The sequence below is a fragment of the Thamnophis sirtalis genome, unplaced genomic scaffold (genome assembly GCF_051295495.1).
Source record: "Thamnophis sirtalis isolate CommonGarterSnake01/CBP01778 unplaced genomic scaffold, rThaSir2_p1.2 scaffold_5, whole genome shotgun sequence".
NCBI lineage: Eukaryota > Metazoa > Chordata > Lepidosauria > Squamata > Natricidae > Thamnophis > Thamnophis sirtalis.
This window is the reverse complement of record NW_028261385.1, coordinates 20,859,714-20,883,217: the sequence shown is the minus strand read 5'-3', so window position 1 is coordinate 20,883,217 and position 23,504 is coordinate 20,859,714. Positions and strand designations below refer to the sequence as shown.

The 23,504-nt window shown below is 38.4% G+C and overlaps 1 protein-coding gene across 3 annotated transcripts in view; it reads right to left on the bottom strand.

The window, feature by feature from the left end:
• SPEF2 (sperm flagellar and cilia associated 2) overlaps positions 1 to 23,504 on the bottom strand; it is a 124,601-nt gene that overhangs the window by 66,469 nt on the left and 34,628 nt on the right. For all 3 annotated transcript variants that reach the window (XM_087715402.1, XM_087715404.1, XM_087715403.1), the window contains exons 11-18: positions 21,438 to 21,657; positions 17,571 to 17,701; positions 13,920 to 14,007; positions 9,972 to 10,048; positions 6,229 to 6,332; positions 3,467 to 3,723; positions 2,243 to 2,339; positions 1,171 to 1,328 (exon numbers count right to left, since the gene is read on the bottom strand). In XM_087715402.1, coding sequence (XP_087571528.1) covers positions 1,171 to 1,328; positions 2,243 to 2,339; positions 3,467 to 3,723; positions 6,229 to 6,332; positions 9,972 to 10,048; positions 13,920 to 14,007; positions 17,571 to 17,701; positions 21,438 to 21,657 — 1,132 coding nt within the window. The remainder of the gene's footprint in view (positions 1 to 1,170; positions 1,329 to 2,242; positions 2,340 to 3,466; positions 3,724 to 6,228; positions 6,333 to 9,971; positions 10,049 to 13,919; positions 14,008 to 17,570; positions 17,702 to 21,437; positions 21,658 to 23,504) is intronic.

The window sequence follows — 23,504 nt, the reverse complement described above, 5'->3', positions numbered from 1 at the left end:
CTACAGTAATTAAAAATGCTATTATCGTATTTCAATAGGACAGAATAATTCAATTTAGAACCACTTCATTGTTTGTGATTGTTGTATTTAAATGTTGATCGACATTGAGGTTCCTAGTTACCAATGAGTAGAGAACTGATTTTCATTGTATAGGGGAGGATGCATTTTCCATATGATTCATCCTCCACACCTGAACAAAAATTTGTTTCACAAGGCTGCATTCATTGTTTCAAGACAATGTGTTATTTGTTCACATTTTTGGCTCAATGTGATTGACATCAGATACAATCTGATACGATCTCAACCAATACCATTGATTAAGCATCAAACCAGTTTATCATCTTTACTGTAACATATAGTCACAGCACTTCAGCTAAAGAGGCACTCTGAACTTACATATCTCTGTTGCATAAACATGGGAGATTTGATGAGTTTCTAAAAACACTTCCCTCTGTTTTTGAGCAGACAGTACAAGTAAGAGGGTTTTTTCATTCTTCCATTATTGTAGAGAATACAGTGAAATGAACAACCAAGAATAAAAATGGTGTTTTTAATTTGTATATAATGATTAAAATGAAAACTTAAAAGAAAGAAAAAATAGCATTGATATTAATACTGAGCTCCATTCTTTACATTAGACCTGCGTAAAATCATCATCCTATTTATCTTTTATTTTACAATATAAAGACATTTCACAAATCCACAAAGAACAAGAAAGCAAGACCTCTGTTTTGATATGCCTAAAATTAAAATATGATCTAAACATTATGGGGAAATAAAGAAAAGGCTAAGGGAAAAGAAACTGTATTTGGCAGTAATTAATGCTTACTTTATCTAACGTAAGGGGTGATGTGGTGGCTCAAGATTTAAGATGCTGGGCTTGTTGGCTGGAAAATTGGCAGCCCAGGTTTGAGATCTAACCTAACCTAACAGTTCGGAAGCATGCAAATGGGAGTACATAAATAGGTAACATTTCAGTGGGAAGGTAACAGTGCTCCCTGGCATCATGTTGGCCACATGATTGCAGAAATGTCTTTGGATAGTGCTGGTTCAATGGCCTTGAAACAGAGATGAGCACCACCTCCTATAGTTGGCAATGACCAGCAGAGTAAAATCCGCAAGGATTCCTTTTCCTTTTTTAAAAATCTAATGTAAAGTAATATTTCATACCTCTATTTTGGATCTTAATGATTTCTCCTGTTAAAATTTCTTTTATCCTTTGACACATAAGACTTTCCTCAATATCAGCATTGACTTTTGTAAGTATATTTTGCTGTTCAGAATACCAAGCTTCCAATTGGGGCCAAGCGTCCAAGAAACCTATAATTCTACACAATAAAATACCAAAATCAAGATCACAAATACTGAAATGATGCTCATAATCCAAATAAGAACAAATGACTATAATCAACATCTAAAGATGCCTACCTGTTATTTTGAGAATTGGGTATACTGCAATTGGATAAGTCTAGTTTAATGAAAAGAAAGACTAGGGGTGACATGATAGCAGTGTTCCAATATCTCAGGGTCTGCCACAAAGTAGAGGGAGACAACAGGGGTGGGTTGCTGCCAGTTCGCAACACGCATAACAATTTACAGTGAACTTTGCACGCACAGTCACAAAAACCAAAATGGCGGGAGCCCAGCGGCAGTGAGGGAACCTGTTTGGGGGCATGGCAGGCCCGGGTTGCTACAGTTCTGCGACCCAGGCCTGAATTCTACTACCGGTTTGGCCGAACTGGGCAGAACCGGGAGCCACCCACCTCTGGGAGTCTAGCTATTCAAAGCACCTGAAAGCAGAATGAGAAGCAATGGATGGAAACTAATCAAGCAGAAAAATCAACCTAGAACTGAGGAGAAATTTCCTGACAATTACAGCAATTAACCAGTGCAGCAGATTGCCTGCAGAAGGTATGGGTGCTCCAACACCAGAGTTTTCTAAGAAGAGATTGGACAGTCATTTGTCTAAAATGTCATAGGGTCTCCTACTTGAGCAGGGGGTCGGACTAGAAGACTTCCAAGATCCCTTCTGACTCTTGTTATTTTGTTATTATGATACTGATGTAGCATTTTGATATTATCTATTTACATTTATCCGCTGGCTCAAAAAAAATGTCAGTGTTCAGCCATATTATTTCTTCTATGGGCATACAGTGAAAACCCCACATTTTGTTGTCTTCTAGGCAAAGTTTTCGGTATTTTTTAGTTCTTGTTGACTCTCCCAACCCAAAATGCAACTAACCTGTGATGCATCTGGCCCCACACTGATTTTAATTCCTCTCTTTGCTGGATTTTTGTTTCTGAAATATTGGTTTTGTGTTCTCTTTCATAGGAGTCAGCTGTTGGATTAAAAAAAGAATAATCTTATGAAACATATTTCGAAGGCTATATCATTTAAAGATATCCTTTAAATGGTGTCTGATATTCATAATATCCATAGTGATGGGCATGCCAGTACTGGATTGTTCAGGGGGTTTAGGCAAAGACATACAGAAACACTACATAAAGGTAGTGGTCACGTTTACTAGAAAATCACATGAAAATCAACTAGGGGCTGGAGAGTATTTCTATACTGTGCAGAATTGTTTAAACTGCATAAAAATTGTAAATTAGATATGATTTTTTTTCCATTCTGTGTAGATTAACACTGTAACTTGTATCTTCCAAATGCCTTATAGGAGGCAAATTTATTTTTGGGAGCAAATATAACAATACACTGCTGTACTAAGTGTGTAGGTTCCTTCTTTGATTGACTATACAAATCATGGACCTCTCTAACAAGTCCCATCCTAGTTTTAGTTTCTTGATGAGCACTCTACAGCATGTCTGGATACCAAGAGATACATCATTCTTTCCTAAAGTCCTCTAGTGGAAAGAACCACCAGGACCTGAGGTGGAAGAGTCACTGAGGATCAAGAGTAAACGATCAGTAGGTTTGTAGAAGGAAAAAGGAAGGAAAAAGAAAAGAGACAAATTGATCTTCTTCCCAGCTTCACCAAAATGCTTATGCATCAACAGACTACTGTGCAATACAAATGCTTCTCTGTACCACTCGTACAGCAACAGCTCAGCACTTCGGTGATCACATGATCATGATCTGGGTGGTTGCAAAGTCCCACAGTCACATTTCCAACGGTTTGCAAAGTCCCACAGTCACATAATTGCAATTTGCAATCTTCCCTGCCAACTTCCCACGAAAAAAAAAAAATGAGGAAGCAGCAGGAAGTTGCAGCCAACATGAGGTCCTTGCTTAGCAACCCACACAGTTCTTGCTTAAAAATGGTAGCCAGAGATTTCCAGAACTGCTATTGCTAAGCAGATTGGTTACATGATGTTGTCCTTTAAAACCATATTGCTTAGTGATGGAAATTCAGGTCCTAATTACCCATCATTAATTAAAGACTATAGGTACTGATGTGAATCTCTCAAAAAGCTTTGCATTGCTGCATTTAAATACTGAACTTACCCTTCTCTGTTGCTACCCGCTTCATCACAGTGAGGTCTGTAGCATCTAACAAAATAGCAAAGTCAAGACCAGGTGGTTGCACGGGGGGCTCTTTTGGAGCTGCAGGATCTGTAACCAGTGTGGGCTTTTTCAACTTTATTATATTAATTTCTGTCTGGTCTGGATCTTGTCCGGTCAATGCTTTTTCAAGCAGTTTGGCCTGATTGAGTGTCATTGGGAATCCATCTATGATCCAACCCCTTTCTGGCTGTAGCCGACTAAATCAAAACAGGGAGGCAGGGAGAGAAGGGTTGACAAGAGAGATCAAGACCAAAAATGAAATGTAGTTGGAAGAAATTATTAAACGCTAAGTAAAACAAATTCCTTTGAAATTTGCTCCTTCTTCCACTGCTACATTTACAACGTTATTCCAAAATTTCTAATTTGGAATTCTGATACATCAAAAGGATAGATTCTGAGTAAACTCACTTCAGTCAATCTTCCACGGTTGGTGCTCTTCAAATGAGTTAAAATTAAGAGCTTTCTTTCACTTTTATAAAGCTGTGACGAAAGGTTCCCCCACGCACATGTGTGTTAGTCGTACCTGGCTCAGGGGGGCAGTGCTCATCTCAGTTTCAAAGCTGAAGAGCCAGTGCTGTCCAAAGACATCTTCGTGGTCATGTGGCCGGCATGACTAAACGCCGAAGGCGCATAGAGCGCTGTTACCTTCCCACCAAAGGTGGTTCCTATTTTTCTACTTGCATTTTTTTTACGTGTTTTCGAACTACTAGGTTGGCTGAAGCTGGGACAAGTAACGGGAGCTCACTCCATTACACGACACTAGGGATTCGAACCAACGACACCCGAGGCAGTGTTGTCTTTGCTTACACTGGCATTACATTAATATTTTCTTTGTTCTCCTGGGAAGCTTTGTTATGTCTCAACCTTGTGCTCTTCACTTTAAACAGTGATATAATGAGGTCACCAGTAGAAGACAAGTGGACCTCTCTTCTCCCCTCCATTACCTGGGCACTGGCTTCAAGAGACTTTACTATTTTTCAAATCTAATTATTTCAAAATGGGCTATCCATCAGTATAGAAATGGGGTGAACAGCAGCTAATTGGTATTGATGGGATGGGGTGTACTTCACAGTGAACAGGGAGAGAAAGGGTGGGAAGTGATTGTTCAATTGAATAAAATATCTTCATTCATAAATACCACTAAACTTGGTGGAATGCAAAAAGAAGAAGGCAGATGGGTATCTCTGGGACAAATACAGGTATATCAATATTGAAATACTGTATATTATATCCTATTGTGATTCGCCCCCTGGTGGAAACATATATTGAGTTGCTTTAAAATGAAATTCTTACAGGAATTGATCGTGTGAAAACAACACTGCATTCTACAAGTAAGAAGGAAACTAATAACATAAGAAGAAAAACCCGAGGATTATTCATAATTGCAGTGTTCTAAAATTCTTGGTGCTTGCAGAGACTGCCTCAATAAATAAAGAACAGGGCCAAGTATTTAGGGAAACTAAATTTGGCTGAAAAGCTACATTTGACTTTGGGAGTCAAACCCCAGGCAAATTAAGATTAGAAACACTTCATTAAATAATCTTTTTAGACTTCATAATCATAATAATTTAACTTGTCTAGATAATTATCTTCTAACAAGCTCATAAAAATCATTTATCTTGTATAAACATTAAAAGAGAGGCAGTTTGATGAAGTAGTCATGAGGCACCAGCCTAGAAACCAGGAGACTATGAATTCTAGTCCTACCATAGTGTAAACCAGCTGGGTGATTTAAGACTAGTCTCTCTCTAATTGGACTAGAAGTCCTCCAAGGTCCCTTCCAGTCCTATGATTCTATGTTCTCCCTTCCAGCTTTAGAAGGCAGGCATAGGAAAGCTACTTCTGAAAATATTGCCAAGAAAACTGCAAGGATTCTTCCAGGAATAAGCCAAGAGTTAAGACTAATTCAAAGGCCCCCAAAATAAAAGAATATTAATGATTGTGATTCCATATTTAACAAACATATATTAGACCCTCACTTACAAACTTTGCTCAGGCTAAATAAAACAAACTAAAATGAAAATGTAGGAAAAATAACATTACAGGTAGTCCTCACTTAATGATTGGTTACTTAGCAATCATTTGAAGAATCAATGGACCTCACCAGAGCTATTTATCATCTGGTTCCAGAGCCTACACACACACACACACACACACACACACACACAGACGTGTCGAATGATGCTTTTGGATGCTTGACAACCAGCTCACATTTTTGGTTGTTTGCCGGTTTTTGGTGTTTACTTTCGTTTTCCAGCAAAAAATACCCATTGAAGAAAAATGGGTTTGCTTAAAAACTGCAGCATTCACTTAGCGACAGCCATAAAAAAGGTCATAACACTGAGCACAGTCACATGGTAACCTGCTTAGTAACCAACACGACTTATGAGAGTACTTCTGGGCTCAATTACATTGTAAGTTGAGGACTACCTGTGCACCATTTGTTATTCGCACCAAATACTGTTTTGTTTGTTTCATCTTGCAGAAATTCCTTCTGTGTCATTTCAGAGCCACAAAGCTCTGAAAGCTAGACAGTGAACATAAACTTCATGTTATGATTAATATTTCCTGTCTGTGTAAACAAGCTCTTATTCTTATTCTCTTTAATGGGAGACAATTTCTAGACTAATTTAGGGATCGTTACAATAACAAAATCTGACTCTACTATTACATTAAAAGTTAATCAGACATTTATGTCATACCTAATAGCTTCCACCATGATGCCAACTAATAATTCATCTGGAATGTTTTTTCCTTTCTTTAACCATGTCTCTGCTCCTGCACCAAGCTGAGCACGAATAGAAAGCTGTGGAATTTATGACAGACATTTAAAAAGGCATTCAAATTTAGTAAAAATATACACTTTGCCCACATGTGTGCATTTCTTTATTAAACTTAAACCCCACCCTTCTATTCAAAACAGTGAAAATGATTTTTTCTTAAAAAATGAAATAGTACACTATGGGATGCAGAATTCTAATTAAAACCTAAAAATAAATCATTCAGAAAAGATATCACTACCTAGAATTCTTATTTTAATATGGGAAGAAAATAATTGACTTATTTTGAATACTTTAATATTGCTACAGCTTTTTAAACATTATTGCAATTTTATAGTCATCTTTTTAAAAACTGCCAAAAAATTAATTATATAAATACATTAACATAAAATATTTTAAAGAGTAAAAACTATAAAACCAATAGTTTGAAAACAGTTAAGCAGAAATTAGAGGATTTTGCCAAACTAAGGAAAGACCTAGCAGTATAAAGAAAATTCAAATTTTTGGTGAAATCCATCCACAGCAAGGATCTACTTTATTTCTGTCAGAGATTTATTCAGTGCAAAAAACATTCAATTATTGAATGTCAGCAAATTGTGCTGTAATCAGTACAGCATCTTATGTTTAAGATAAAGACTCATAGGCCTGTGCGGAAATAAGTGGTTTCTTAGATAATTCATCTTTACTACGTGGTCAATTATTAAATGATACCTTGATTTTAAAACATGTTTTTCAGTAGCTGGTTTTTCTTTAATAGCTCAAATAGGAAGTCAGGACTGAATCAAATTCTAGGATGTTGAAGAAAGGGGGGGGGGTTGACCTTTTGCTGTGGTCACAATGTCAGTCTGATGCTGACTCAGTAAGCACTTTCTATTTGCAGTAGGAATTAAAACTCCTACAGTATTCTACAGAAAGATTATTAGGAAATTATTTTGCATGGCCACACAAATTGGAATCAAAATAAAGAGTATGAACTGCAATCACACAGTATCTGTTTAAGTATAAAGAAAAAAATCTTGAGAGTAAGAACTATATAGTATCAGAAAGGTCTACTACAGGGAATGGAATGGAATAGAATAGAACAGAATAGAATAACAGAGTTGGAAGAGACTTTGTAGGTCACTTAGTCAAACCCCAACCATCCCATGCAGGAGACCATACAGGAGACAAGAACCGTGGGCTCTACCTCTCTAAAGGTTTCTAAGAAGATACTGGACAATCACTTCTCAAGAATAGTTTTAATTGGTTTCTGGCACATTAGAGGGTTGACTAGATGACTCTTCTATTCTCTTCCCACCCCATTTCCCTGAAAATAAGACCTCCCCAGATAATAAGCCCAATCAGGCTTTTGAGTGCATGCGCTAAAATAAGCCCTCCCCTGAAAATAAGCTCTCCCTGAAAATATTGCAACACAGCAGCAGGCATGAGGTGACCACGCTTGCTGCCTCCTACATCTCAAAAGTAATAAGACCTCCCTGAAAATAAGGCCAAGCGCTTATTTCGGGGGTCAAAAGAAAATAAGCCCCTGTCTTATTTTCGGGAAAACAAGGTAATCCACCGTTCTATGATTCTACGCACTGAACAGATTCATTGGAAAAGACCCTGATGTTGGGAAAGACTGATGGCAAAAGGAGAAGGGGATAGCAGATACTGACATGGTTCGATAGTATCATCGACGCTGTGGGAATGAATTTGGGCAAACTAAAGGAGATAGTGGAGAATGGGGGAGGGTGGCTGGCATGCTATGGTCCATGGGCACAGGAAGAGTCAGACATGACTGAACAACAACACATATGGAACAAAATGGTGCAACAATAACCCTCACAGATCCAGAAGCAGTGGTGGATTCCAGGTGGTACGCCCCATACCAGTGCCTGCTGGAAGCAGCAGTCACCATACTGAAACGGGTCCGCCCTCCCTCTCTCGTTCCTTATCTGTATTTGAAGAAAACGGGCCATTTGCACACACACACGCAGCATATGGCGCCTGCGTGACACTCCGCCGAGCAGCTGGAGTGTCACAGGTGGTAGGTGCACATGCGAGCACAGTGAACATCCCTGTGGTGGATGTCCAGCCCTGTTGCAGCGTACTGGTTGCAATGGGAGCCGAAACCCACCACTGTCCAGAAGACCCTAAAACTCAAGGGCACTTAGTCTTGCCAAGGTTCAGTTGAAATCGATTGTTCCCCATGCAGACATCGGCAGACTTCAGATTCTAAGGTAGGACATCAACACCATTGCGTAGTTGTGAGGGGCAGAGATATATAATTGAGTTCCACCAGCATATTGATGATGCCTCACTCCATGGCAACAGGGTATCTCTTCCATGGGCTTCATGTAGATGTTAAATAGGAGTGGAGAAAATACCAAACCCTCTTCAAGGAAAGGATACAAAGGCATCCAGTCTAGCATTGGCTTTGCCTTGGCCATTATAGTCTTTATTGATTCACAATTGCTCTCCAACTTTTTCCCCTTAGATTGACTCCAAGCTCTCCCCATAAGGATTACTTACAGCTCAGTTCAGACTCTCTTCAAAAACATACATGGATCATGTTCAACCATAAATTATAGTCAAAAGAGTTATTTAGGTTCAAAGAAAGAACTTGCACTAAACAATTAATGTTCTTCTGATAGCTTTGAGCAACTACTTTCTAAAAATTAGCTATATGACAGTAATGGAGAACCTTTTTGGCACTGAGTGCTGGAAAAGGAGTGCCGCATGTTTGGGACGCAACCCGGAAGAGGAGCTGCCAAGGGTGCATGCACGCTCTGGAAAATGCACTTCTGGTTTCTAGCAGATGCAGGTGTGCCAGCCAGCTAGACTCCAGTTACTGGAGCGCATGCACACACAACAATCAGCTGACCGGCTGCATGCTCATGCCGGAGAATGGAAGACCAGCTCTTCGAGTTTCCATTACTGCCACACATACAAAGGCCAACTGATTGTTGTGCACGCATGTGCACCAGAAACCCGGAAGAGAAATGGACGTCACGCATGCCAGCCAACGTGGCTCCGTGTGCCACTTCGGGCACATCATATGTTCACCATCACGGCTATATGATATTGGGTGCTGCTGTTCGGGGACAGCATATAAGAAGTTTCAAATTATTTTGGATGCTGAAGGAATAAAATGTTTTTTTAAAAACCTCATGAAACCAAACAATTAATGAACTGTACAACTTTTCCCAGTGCCATGCTAGCACTTTCTATCCCAAAGAAGCAGGGAGAAAACCAGACTGGGGAAAACTGACCTGAAGAAAAGAAATATACATTTTTCAAAATACAGAAGGATCCCAGGGACCCAGCCATGCTGAGTTTAGCTTCTGAAGCTGAATTGAAAAACCCCAATGATAGCTTAAAAGGCTGGAATAATTGCATAGGTATAAAATATGTTTGCGTCAGCTTGGTCGACAAATCCAATCAAACCAGCATATTTGTATATAATGACCACACACATATAAAATTGTCTGTGTCTTATATCATCAAAATGTTCTTTCCAAATCTAAACTTTCTAAGTTGGAAATTATTGTTTCTATTCTATTTTCTGGAACAAGAACAATAAATTGTATATTGATTGATGTCTATTTTGTACCTTCAATTTTCAGACTTTTGTCAGAAACAACCTTAATAGCTAAATACAATAGAAGTTAAAATCCAGTTCATACTTTGGTTATTTCATTCTCATCCTCACTTATCTCCATTTGGTCAATCATCACAGCAGAGCTTGGTTTCTCAATACTTTCTAGGAACAGTAAAATACCCAAAAGCAAAATAATTAGGATCTGGATATTAACATTAATTCCTTGTGCATATTCTACTATTTTCAGTGCCAAACAAATCTTGAAAATTGATTTATCATCAGTACAATGGCATTTTTAAAGATACATAATAAAAATTAATACTAAGGTGTACAAAAATGCTTACCTATGTATATAACATGAACTAAAATAAATGGATACTGATGAATTTCTCAATTCTGTCTGTTCACTATTCCTTTTACCATCTATGTATTCAGCGCCCAAGAATTATGGTATAGCCAACATTTCTCAGTTTGAGTCCTGAATTTTATAATGGTTATAGCTTTCGAATTAGCTGAAACTCTTCTCATTCCATCACATTAATAACATAACCAAGTCTGCATTATTTAGCATCTTATCAAACTGATAGCCAGTTTGGTGTAGAGCAGAGCAATGTTCCCTCTAATTTTTTTTCAATGTGTGCAGAAAAGTATAGTGTTTGAGAAGCACATTTTCATGCCTGAGCACCTGATTTTTTTTTAGCCATAATTGCCATTAGAGCAGATGTTGGGGAGGGGGGCAAGGAGGAAACGGGTCTCCTCCTTCTCCCTCAGACCCCCAGGAAAGGGAGGGAAGGAAGGGGGAGGGAAAGGAAATGGGAAATAAGAAAAGGAAAGGAAAAGAGAAGAAAGGAGAAAGGAAAGGAAAAAGGAAAGGAAATGGAAAAGAAGGAAAGGAAAAAGGAAAGGAAATGGGAAAGGAGAAAGGAAAGGAAAAGAGAAAGGAAAGGAAAAAGTGAAATTAGTTAATTACATAGTGAAATTAACGGCAACAGTAACATCTCTGTCTAGTTGTATTTATCTTTAAGAAACAAAAAAAATCAAGCAGGGTTGATTGACAGATTGCAGAATGGCTTTCAGAAGGGAGTGTCTTATCTGAACAATATGAAGACGTGTTCTTGAGCTTTACTTCAGGAAATCAGAAGAAAGAATAATCACAATGTAGTGAGCAGACTAGTTTAGTTCACTTCCAAAAACTACAGGAAAAACATGACATTATAGAAAAACACAAAAAAGTTCTGGTTTTTTGGCAGTAATCTGCTGTGCAAGTCACTCAGTAATGATTCATTAGCACTTCCTCAGTTATCCTGCATTTAAAAAAAAAAAAGCTAGCAGAAAGCCCTAACATTAGCTGACTTAGGCTAGCAACATCAAAAGGGCTCTGGAAAAAAAAATCCAGAGAGATGAGGATTCTGCTTCCATCATTAAAGAGAACTGTCAATTTGCAATTATCAAAAACAAAATACCATTTATTTGGCCTCTGCACCAATTCATCCTTAAACTTTTGCCCCATATTCATGAGAAGTAGAAATCACAGGAAGAAAGGTATGGGACTTGAGTTTATTTATCAGATTGTTATCCCACCTTTATTACTTCATAGATAACTCAAGAAAGTGAACATACATAATTTGAGTATTTGAGTATTTATTAATACTTATAGGCCGCCCTTTTCCCTGAGGGGACTCAGGGCGGCTTACATAAAATGAGGGGGGGTATACAGACAATAGACACAAACAGTACATAGAAGTAAAATAGTAAGCAACATTCATTCATCATTCGGGTGGGGACAGTTATCTTTGTCCCCAGGCCTGACAGGCTAGCCAGGTCTTAAGGGCTGTGCGGAAGGTCTGGACGGTGGTGAGGGTACGAATCTCCACGGGGAGATCGTTCCAAAGGGTCGGAGCTACTACTGAAAAGGCTCTCCTCAGTGTAGTTGCCAGTCGGCACTGACTGGCAGATGGAACTCGGAGGAGGCCTAATGTATGTGATCTAATTGGTCGCAGGGAGGTAATTGGTAGGAGGCGGTCTCTCAAGTACGCAGACCCACTACCATGAAGGGCTTTATGAGTGACAAGTAGCACCTTGAAGCGCACCCGGAGATCAACAGGTAGCCAGCGCAGCTCGCGGAGGATAGGTGTTATGTGGGTGAACCGAGGTGCACCCACAATCACTCGCGCGGCTGCATTCTGGACTAGCTGAAGCAGCCCCATGTAGAACACATTGCATTGGGTATGGAGAAAGGAAAGGAAATGGAAAAGAAAGAAAGGAAAAAGGAAATGAAAGGAGAAAGGAAAGCAAAAGAGAAAGAAAAGGAAAAGAGAAAGGAAAGGAAAAGGAAAAGCAAAGGAAGATAGAAGGACAGAAAGGGAAAAGGAAAGAGTGGAATGGATTGGTACTGCTCAAAAACTAAGCCTCAAGATCCCGTGGACCCCTTTAGTTCAGGCAGTCCAATTCCACGCTGCTTCCCTCTCTCTACAAAGCGAAGGGATCGCAGAAAAGCTGCCGAGCCCAGAACAGGGCTTCAGATGACGCAATGCCTGAGAAACCCCGGATATGCAGCGAAACGCAGGCTACAACCAGTGAATCGCATTTTCCCAGGAACCAATGAAGCCCCAGAGGACCAATGGGAATTCTCCCTTCTGCAGCATCATCAGTCTCCGGGCAGAGTCTTTCTTGATTTCACCAATTAACAGATGGAAGAGAGAGTTCGGTGCAGAGAGAGAAGGGAGGAAAGGTGGATATTTTCAGTCATATTTTAAGACATTAAAAAACACTGAGCGCAGTTTAAAACTTCTGTGTGGTGTTTTCTTGTTATGTGCGCGGTCGCGCACGTGCGCAGCTTAGAGGGAACATTGCAGCAGGGGTGCCAAACTGGCAGCCCGTGGGCCAGATGCGTCATGTGCAGACTACGCCCACCCCAGCTCTGTGAAGGAAAAAAGTTGCAAAACATCATGTGACAGCAACGTGATACCACGAGTTTGTCACCTGTAGTGAAGAGGTTAAGGCATCAGGCTAGAAACCAGAAAACGTTTAAGTTCTAGTCCTGCCTTAGGCATGAAAGCTGGTTGGCCGATTTTTGGCCAATCACCAGGAGACTGAGAATTCTAGCCCCGTCTTCAGCATGAAAGCCCGTTAGGTGACTAGGCCAGTCACTCTTTTTCAGCCCAACTTAATTAATTTCCTGTCACAACCAATGGATAAACATTTTATTGATTTGAAAAGATGGATCCTGCACTTGCAGGAAAAAAACATTAAAGAGAAAAACAAATAACATTTTATCACTGCATGTGAACTAAATCAATAAACCAAAACCATATCAATGTCTTTTAATACCAATGTGCATGTTTACATTAGTAATACGGAAACAGAAAAAAGCATATGAGCTAAAATAAAATATGTGCCAAAATGGAAAAACAAATCAATAATTTTAAACTTAAAAAACTGTTTCTTCCAACGGAGAGAGAATGTGAATAAGTAACTTGGAAGCACACAACTTTCATACCATGAGACATTGGCCATGCTTAATTATACCATCTCCACACACATCATGTGCAAAATTCTGGTACAGAAACTTATAATCTGTAGTTCTGTAAAGGACTTTGATGGTAAGAATCATTGGCCCAGCATTTTGCCAAACTTGTTGAAATTGTCTGAGATAAGACTTTGTATTAATGTCAAAGTTTTACAAAGTAATATATGTGGCAGATTTACAGTAACAGAACTGTTGCAAAAACTTACAAATCTATATAAATTGTTCTCCAATTCTGTTGTAAGGAGAAGGATCAAATAGATACAATGAATGAAAAAATAAATTACTGCTGCAAACTTGGGTTACTGCTGTATCTGCAACCATATGTGGTGGCAACAAATTGCAATGTTCTGGAGCTCTATGCTGCCCTCCAGAGGTGACCTGGATTTATGCAATCCTTATGTGGCAGTTTTGGCAAAGCAAGAGCTTTGTGTTTTGGCCATCTCATTTTACGCCTGGTGTGGATGAACATTGAACTCCAACATCAGATATTATTTATGGATTTACCTTTGGGCTCCACAATTTCTATGTTCTGTTCTGCTGACTCATAAGTTTTCGCTACTATCAATGAAGCCTTAGAAGCCTCTTTTAGAACCTTTTCAAATAAACAAGCAAAGAAATCATTAGCCATTTCTTTTTCTCTCTGTAAAACACTGGTAAATTTTGGAAGACAGTTTTGTAAAAAAAATCAACACTGAATAAATATATAATACTTTAAGAACTCAACAAGAATCCAGTGAAAGAACATTATTAACACTTTTTTGATATGATGTAGTATTGAGACAATGGCTGGGTTCCTACTTTGGATTGAGCAAAAGTTGTTTAAGCCAATTTTCTTGGGTGAGTACAATTTATTTATTAGTGTATTGGATTTATCCCCTCCCTTTCTGTCAATTTGATAAACAATTGTTCATTTATAAATCCTAATGACTGGTTTCACACATAATGTGTTCTCATAGGTTCTAATGAATCTAGCAGCTGTGACTGATAAGTCAGGGTTTATTGCTTTAAAAAAAACCCAATGCCTTAGGATGTTTCATAAAGCCACTCCTGTTCCTCCTGCTAGATAATGAAACTTGCATCATTTTCCAGTTTCAAAGAGAGTTCACGACATTGCTTTTTCTCCCAATGAAAGCCAACCGTATGCAACCAATTGACCAAATGCCTTCAGTTCTCTTGATTCAGAAAAGGACAAGGACTCACAAGTTTAGGGGGGGGGATGTAAAAGATAAGCACAAAGTGGGAATGGATGACATGTACATATATTCTTCTGAGACACATGTTTGTTTATTAAATTTATAAGACCATTTGATTCCTTCATGACTCCGAATGGCATATATTATGCAAACTATTTAAAACATTTATGCCCTTTCCTAGACAGGGAAGTTCTTCACCTGATCACTCATGCTTTGGTCATCTCCCATCTGGACTATTGCAATGTGCTCTACATGAAGCTACCCTTGAAAAGTATCTGGAAACCTCAACTAGTACAAAATGCAGCCTTTTTGGCAATCTTGGGAGCCCAAAGAATGCTGCACTTAGCACCTCTGCTGTGTGAGCTGCATTGGGTGCTGGACTGCTTCTGGATCCAATTCAAGGTGCTGTTTGTGATATTAAATCCCTACATGGAATGGGGATTTAAATCTACAGAACCATCTTCATCCCATTACGTCATCTCGTCACCAGTCAAACAGGGAAAATATATTGTAGATCCTGTCAGCCAAAGAATTCCAACTGGCAAGAGTCTAGGAAGAAAGCCTTCTCTGATGTTGCCTCCAGCCCCCTATCCATCCTGTGAGGCAGGCCTCTATTTCTGGACTTCCATAAAGGCATAAAGATATGCTCTATGCCCTTGCATGGGGTGGACAGATGAGCCTGCAGCCATGGAACTGGTTGACAACAAAAAGTCCTCCTCACCCACCGTTTAATCCATTTTAAATATTTCTTGCCTCTTACATTTTTACACACTTTTTAATGCTTTTGGTATTTTATTGTATGCCACTCCTCTGTGTGAGGGATGGGTTGCTCTTAAATATGACAAATAAATAAAAACAAAATAGTACAAAACAGAAAATGTCCAAAGAAAAATCACACAAGGTATAACTGACCATTCATCACACAAGGAGTCGCCCTACCCACTCTAGCACAAGGCCTAGGGCCATGATGGCAAAACTATGGCACGCTTATCAGAGGTGGCACGCAGAGCCTTCTCTGTGGGCACTCGTGCAATCGCTAGTAAAGCAGTGTTTTTCAACCACTGTGCCGCGGCACACTAGTGTGCCGTGACATAGTGTAAGGTGTGCCGTGGGAAAATTACTTTATATATAGTCAATATAGGCACAGAGTTAAAAAATTTTAACATTTTCTAATGGTGGTGTGCCTCGTGATTTTTTTCATGAAAAAAGTGTGCCTTTGCACAAAAAGGTTGAAAAACACTGCGCTAGTTGGTCTTTGTGGATGCCGGAGCACCGGAAAATGCCCCCCAAAATGGCAAAAAACGCCCTAAAACCAGGTCATTTTCTAGGCTGTTTTGGGCCAAAAAAAACCAGCCAGAAAATGGCCTGGAAATAGTTGAAAAAACCGACCAAAAAACAGGTGTGCTGGAAACCCAAAGACTAGCTTGCCGGCACACATGTGCGCCAACCAGTTGGTCTTTGGGTTTCCAGCGCTCTGGCATGAGCACATGCACACACATGCAAGCACCTTGTGGTTTGGGCACTCGGTGCCAAAAAGATTCTCCATCACTGGCCTAGGGGAAGAACCAGGCTTTGTCATTTAAATAAGGGAAGAGTGGAGCACATATGGATATCTGAGGGAAGGCAGTTTCAATGGTCAGGAGCTACATGTAACAGACAAAACATAGTTCCTGGGTCCCACCAGGAAACACAGTTTAACTGATGAGACCCAGAGCATGCTGACTCTGTCTGATCATACAGGATAGATAGAAACCACAGAAGATAAATAATCTCTCAGCGAATCAGGCTTTGACTAGAGAATGACTTGATGGTATATAATTAATGTTAGAAAGACTTTTATTTATTGGTTTATTTATTTATTTTATTTGTATCACCTCTTTATTATTTTTGCAAATAACCCAAAGGAACATATTTAACACACTTTTATCCTCCTATTTTCTATATTACAACAACCCTGTGAGGTAAGTTAGGCTGAGAGAGACAGTAATTGGCTCAAGGTAATCCAGCTGGCTTTATGGTTAAGACAGGAGTTGAATTCACAATCTCCTTTTTTCCAGCCTGGTGATTTAACCACTACACCAAACCAGGTGATTAACAGCATCTTGAATTGTACAGAAGCAGCCCTATGTATAGGACTTGGCAATAGTCTAGGTACAAGATGACCAAAGCATGAGTGATTATCCTATCAACCAGGTAATGGATCATTTGTGAATTTGTGTGAATTTCTTTCTGGCCACAATTGCCATCCTTCAGCAAGAGCTGTGAGTCCAAGAAGAATTCCAGTTACATGGAAGAACTGTGGTGGCACAGAATACAGTACTGCAGGCTATTTGCATTGACTGCGGCTGCCAGCAGTTCAAGTCTCACCAGCTCAAGGTTGACTCATTCTTCCATCCTTCTGAGGTGGGTAAAATGAGGACCCAGATTGTTGGGGGCAATAGGCTGGCTCTGTAAACCACTTAGAGAGGACTGTAAAGCACCATGAAGCAGTATATGTCTAAATGCCATTGCTATTGCTACACCCCAATCCTGAAGTGGGACTTAAGAGTAACATCCCTAAACGTGGATAATTCAAATAACCACAGACATTCATCTTGTCACTGAATGATTAGAAAAAAGTCCTATTTTCAATATATGAATACCAACTAAAACAAAAAAAGCTGCTTTATACAGCAGAATTCAAACAGAGTTATTCTTACAAGGCACAACAGAAAACAGAGATTTAATCTGTGAAGTTCTCCTCTGCAAACTTTAATGAAACTTATGGCAGCACAAATAGAGGCTTTTGCCTCCAATCAATAGTTTATGGAAGTATTTGGAAGAGGAAGGACATAATTGGATTTTTTTAAATTTTAGGACAACCTTAGTAACAATTGTTAAAATCTATTTGGTCTGGTCAAACATAGCTCACAGTCCTTGGAAGCACAATTTCAGTTTACCATTCCATGCCAGGTTTACTTACATGCATTTGATTCAAGGAAGAGTCTTTCATTCTGATTGGTAGTAGATTTTCAATCGACATTTCTCTTTCATGGAAGGATTTAATTGCCTCTGAAATCAATGCATCCAGAGATAGGACCTGGATATTAAAAACTGACAGAGACAACCAGGTTTATAATGGGTTTATATTTTATGCCATTATAAAAAGAGATCGTAGGGAAATGGGGTCAAAGGCATGTTTTTCTATGTATCTTTATGAAAATGACAGAAATCTGTTTTTAGAGAATTTTCACTCCTACTCTTTGTAGAACCAAGTCCTCCTTTCTGGAGGATTGATGAACTATATCACTCATGCCCCGGGATCCATACTTCCTGACTTTGCCACAAAGAGACATGAAACAGATAAGGGGGAAAAACAACCTTTGTGGATTTGGGAAAACTCCAGATCAGTTAGAATGCTTATGGCACATGATATAAGGAGCTTAATAGGATTAATAATTACTCCTTTCCTCCTAAGATTTAGGGATTTGAAGACATGTCCTTAGGCATTTAAAGTTAGTTGCTGGGCAAGGTAGTACATCTCCTTTCAGAGTGATTTCACTGATTCGTCCAATTGTTTGCTAATGCCATTTTAAATTACTCCCAAGCATATGGAACTTCATTGGAGTGTGTATAAATAAATACCAATATTGTTTGTTCTGCTAACTTTTGTTCTGTTTAATTGGCAGTACTGTTTTCTAAACAGGATAGTACCTAAGTCATTGGCATAATTTATTATGATTGTAGTCTTGAAGGGTCATTTAGGTCATCAAGTCTAATCCCCCTGTCCAGAGTAGGGTTGAAATATTCTCAGCACATAATTAATTTCTGGTTGTCTGCCCTACTGATTCCATTGTTAAGATATTTCTTGCTTTTTTATATATAATAATTAAATCAGAATTCATCTTCTTTAGCTTAAATCTAGTGCTCTATATCCTATACTATAAAGAGCAGGTCTTAGATTAACAAGCTCCAATAAAGTAGAACAATTACTTCCTGTCTATTCAATAACATCCAAGATGGGTGTCAAAACCCCAAAATGATAGTTAATACATAGCAATGAAGGTCCTGTCCCTTTTCAATATGCATTGCTGGTTTTAACCCTCCTCTGAACCATTTATAAATTCTTCTGGTGCAGCCTAAAATGGGATTTTTGTAGCGATATTACATTGCTGATTCTGCTAACAGCTTCTATATCTAGACATTTTGAGCAAATACGAACAATTCTCTCTGTGTGTCTGTGTGTACAAGTATACAGTATGCATATACATTACCCACTCTCTTATATGCAAGCCTGTAAGATATTGCTGATTTCTTAACACTATACCTGTTTCTTTTAAACTACGTTGTATTCCTCAGCCATTTGTCTAATCTAATAATATTGTTTGAATATTGTTTCTTTTGGAGAATAAGCTCTTTGATAAAGACTCCTTCCATATCTTCATCTAGGTTATTAGACAGAGGTGAGGAATGTATTGCCCAGGATTGAACCTTGTAGACTATTTGAGACTTCCTCCAACTTGATGGGGAACTCTTGATGAACACTCTTCATATATAATTTTTGAGCTAGCTAGTCCCCACTTAAGTCTTGTGACTCTCATCTTCCAGAAAGTCTTTGGGGTTGATGCCTTTTAATTGATTGATTCATTGAATTTATATGCCATTCCTCTCACCAATAAGGTGATATCCCTTCCCTGCATTATGTAATTGTTGTTAAAGGTTATTTTGCTTGGCGAGTTAATAACTAGGATGTTGATTGTTATTGAATGTTTGGGTTTGATTGTTTAGAATTCTATTTTGCTTCTATTGTGCTACCCAGAGCCTTTTCAAAATTGAGTGTGACACAAGTCACAGAAACATACAACTGTTTTTCTTGGTGCATAAAAATCAATATGATCTGCTTTAGATTCTTTCCTGATATCTAGGTAAATGTGATTGGTCTCTAATTATCTTTATCTACTTTTTCCTCTTTCTGAAGAAAGGACATTTGCCCTCCTCTTGTCAAGTGGCATTTTGTCAATTTTCCAAATATTTCCTAAAGAAACAATACAGTTCAACCACTCCACCAGTTCCCTAGAATGTGGAGACTTAAACTCATCCAAAGTCAAGGCATATTTCCTGATTGTGTTTCTATGAACCTCAAATTTCAATCCTGCTCTTTTATTTTACTGATCACAACCACTTGCCTGAAATGGTTTAGGGTTTCCTGCTTGGGCAAGGATTGGATTAGCAGACTTCCAAGGTCCCTTCCAACTGTTGTTTTGTTAAAACTGAGCCAAAGTTAAGAGTTAAACAGCTGTCTTTCCCTTATTGCTTTGAGAATTTTGCCATCTTCATTCAGTAGCTGGCATACTGTTTATTTTTTCTTTACTTTTCCTCAAATGGACTCTACTTATCATAGCCATTTATTAAAATTTAAGGTTTAAATCTAAGGCAGTTCTCCAATTTTTATTTATTTATTTATTAGATGCATATGTCCACCCATCTCTCACAAAATGACTCTGGGTAGCATACAATAAAAAGTACTATTAAGCACATTACAAATATAATTTAAAACAATCAATCACTACTAGCTTCCCTTGAAATCATTACATGGAGCATTGCATGGCTGCATTCCCCAGTGTTGCAGCGAACTGTTGTTTTTTCAACTACAGGTAGTCTTCAAGTTACAACCACAATTGAGCCCAAAAATTATGTCGCTATAAGTGAAATATTGTTAAATGAGTTGGCTCCATTTTATGACTTTTCTTGCCACAGTTAAGTGAATCATTGCATTTGTTAATAACATGGTTGTTAAGTGAATCTGGATTCCCTGTTGACTTTGTTTCCTGGAAGGATCATATTTAGCAGACTTTGTCTGTACATGTGTTAAGATATTGGACAATGCTCCATCAACATTAGCATTTCACAATTCTTGGAAATATCTATAGTCTGTTTTTGAAAAGCATCACCTGCTTTATTCAGGCAAGTCCTGTAGCTTTTTATTCAAGTCGCAAAAGCTAATCACGTAACCCTGGGACACTGCAACCATCATAAATATGACTTGGTTGCCAAGTGTCTGAATTTTGATCATGTGACCAAGGGGATGTTTATGCTGCAAAGTTTATGTGGAAAACAGTCATAAGTCACTTTTTTTGGTACCATTGTGACTAAAGACTACCTGTACTCTTCTCTAACTTGATTGTACCAAGTTGAGAGCAAAAGGTCACCTTGTGCTTCCTTCTTTGAAGGAGAAAATAATGAATATCGTACATCTTGAATTTCCTGGAAGGATCATATTTAGCAGACTTTGTCTGTACATGTGTTAAGATATTGGACAATGCTCCATCAACATTAGCATTTCACAATTCTTGGAAATATCTATAGTCTGTTTTTGAAAAGCATCACCTGCTTTATTCAGGCAAGTCCTGTAGTTTTTTATTCATTTCACCACTTACTTTAACCCAAATACTCTCAACAGCACTTTCAAATTCAATTGGCAACCTATTGCTTCAATGAATGTTGTTTTCTTTTTCTTTTTAAGTTCTCTCTTTTGATTACTACAGTCGAACCATCAACCCATTCCCCTTTATCCCTAGTACATTTCAAATGCTGCCTGCAATGTGATGAGCCTGCAGAGATAGGAAAAGATGATACTGGAAAAGAAAAAGGGGGAATGTGTCTGAAAAAGTGGATGCCAAGTGTGAGAATGGAGTCCTCCCATTTTCAGTTTTGATCTACTCAAATGGATATGCAGTCCCCCATAAACTGTCTTGAAGAAACACATTACTCAGTGTGTGTGTGGGGGGGGGGACTCTGTGAAGACATCAAGGAGGAAATAAATTCTAGGGAAAATAGAAATCCACCCTACCTTTTTCCAAGAAGTTTAAGCAGGTGGTTTTCCCACTATAGAGCTTTCCCAAAATGCAACCTTTCAGAGGGAATGGAGAAAATATAGACGGTGGTGGTTCCGGTTCTGGGGGATAGACAAGTCCCATCAATCTGTGAATCACATGACCCAATATTACATTATCAGGAGGTGGTTTATTTATTCTGATCTCTTCAGGAGGGTACCACTCCTCAACCATCGCCTGTAGTAAGAGAAATCACAACATAAAATGGAACATTTTGCATCCATCCAGACTGCTGGAAAAAGGAACCACATTGAAACACAATCCTATAGGTGCTTACTTAGCAGTAAATGCCATTGAGCTGTATAAGGGATTATCTGAGCAAAGGAAAAGGCTGCAGCAAGTTATTTCATGCAAGATTCACAAGGCTTACAGCCATTAACAAAAATGGACCTTCTCCAACCTGGCATTGTCCAGATATCCAGTTATCCAAATTATGTCCAAACAACCCCTGTTGGGTTTCAATTATAAGAAACTCTAAGGAAGAACATGAGCCACTGTAATATGTACATTATGTGCAAAATGAGTGTCCCTGGCTTAATTTTTTTAAATCACTAACAAGAGAGTTAACAGGCTTTGCTCATGTAATAAATTTTACCTGCTCAATTAAACCTTAGGTCTCACTAGGAATTTTCTTAATGACATAAATTAAATTGCTTGACTTTCTTCCTGCTGTTATCATTAGCAAACTTGCTTTTGACTTCAGTGGTACTATAGGTGTATTATAATGTAATCAACACTTCCCAAACTCATGTTTTCCAGTTGTGTTGGCCATTCTGACTGACAATTAAAGAAGCTGCAGTTCACCACATATGGAAGTTTTGAGATTAAGAAAGGCTGCCATAAATAAGCCACTTGAAAACAAAACACATTGAAGCAAGTTGTTTCTACTACTATTAATAATCAAGATCCATGTGATTTGTTGTTAGTATCACCTGGAGACATGAACACCTTTTCCTTCTTCCCAATAGAAAGCTTGATTTTTCTTTTGTTTAAACTTTAACTTATTTTTGCTTCTGAATTTCAAAGATAACAATTTGTTCTTCTCTTAGCTATTAACTTGGATCTCAATTTACTAGGATTAGTTTACCTTGTTAAAATGAACATTTTGTGAATAGAATTGAAATGAATTGATGCAATTTCCCGGATTCTCATTCTTGTTTTGCAATAGAAATTCACTTTTTTTTTCTTTGCTTTATGAATGGCAGTATCCAACAAGCAGAAATCTGTTCAATGGCTCTGGAACTGGATATATGCCCAGGCATTTTCATTCAAAATCTCAAAGCATGAAATATTTGTACTTAGTTGCATTAAACAATGAGAATGAATTATCTTTTCCTCAAACAAAATAAAACACCCATTAATGTTTCAATTTCACTAGCAAAGGAAAATAGCTTTCTGAGCCAAATATTGTTTTTTGAGAAATATTACAAAATAAAATCCCCAAACACTCCCAGTATTTTGCAACCTGAACTGTCAAATTTTCCCTGAGCATTGATATTGAGAAAAATAATGATTTGCAGATTATATTTACTCTGCCAGCACAATTTAAACTTTTTGACAAAATAATTTTATTTTGCTCCAAGATACCCTGTGCTTTTTAAAAATCTCTCTCCAGGTGACTTGCCAGACCTAATTTCTGAAGATATGTAGGAAGTGAAGAAACAGAAGATGGAAAGACTTGTAGAGAGTAAAGAAGGCAGCGTTGGTGGAGATATGTAACCTAGCCTTTTATCTAGGCAACAGCGCCTGTATATCTCTGTCCAAGTTATCTTCCTTGTTTTCTGTAAAACTCCAGTGCATGAATACAAATCCAAGCACTAAACATGGTGTAACCAGATGTAAATGAGCCAAAAGTGGAACACACCAAACATTCTTGCCAAAGCAGGACAAATAATTAATCTGATATTGAGCAGTAATCAATAAAAGCTTATACCTTGATCAATTTGTCTTTTGAGATACCTCAAGTCTCTTTGTTGTTTGTACTTTGACAAACCTCCTCTGGAAATTTTTAAAAAGGAGGGAGA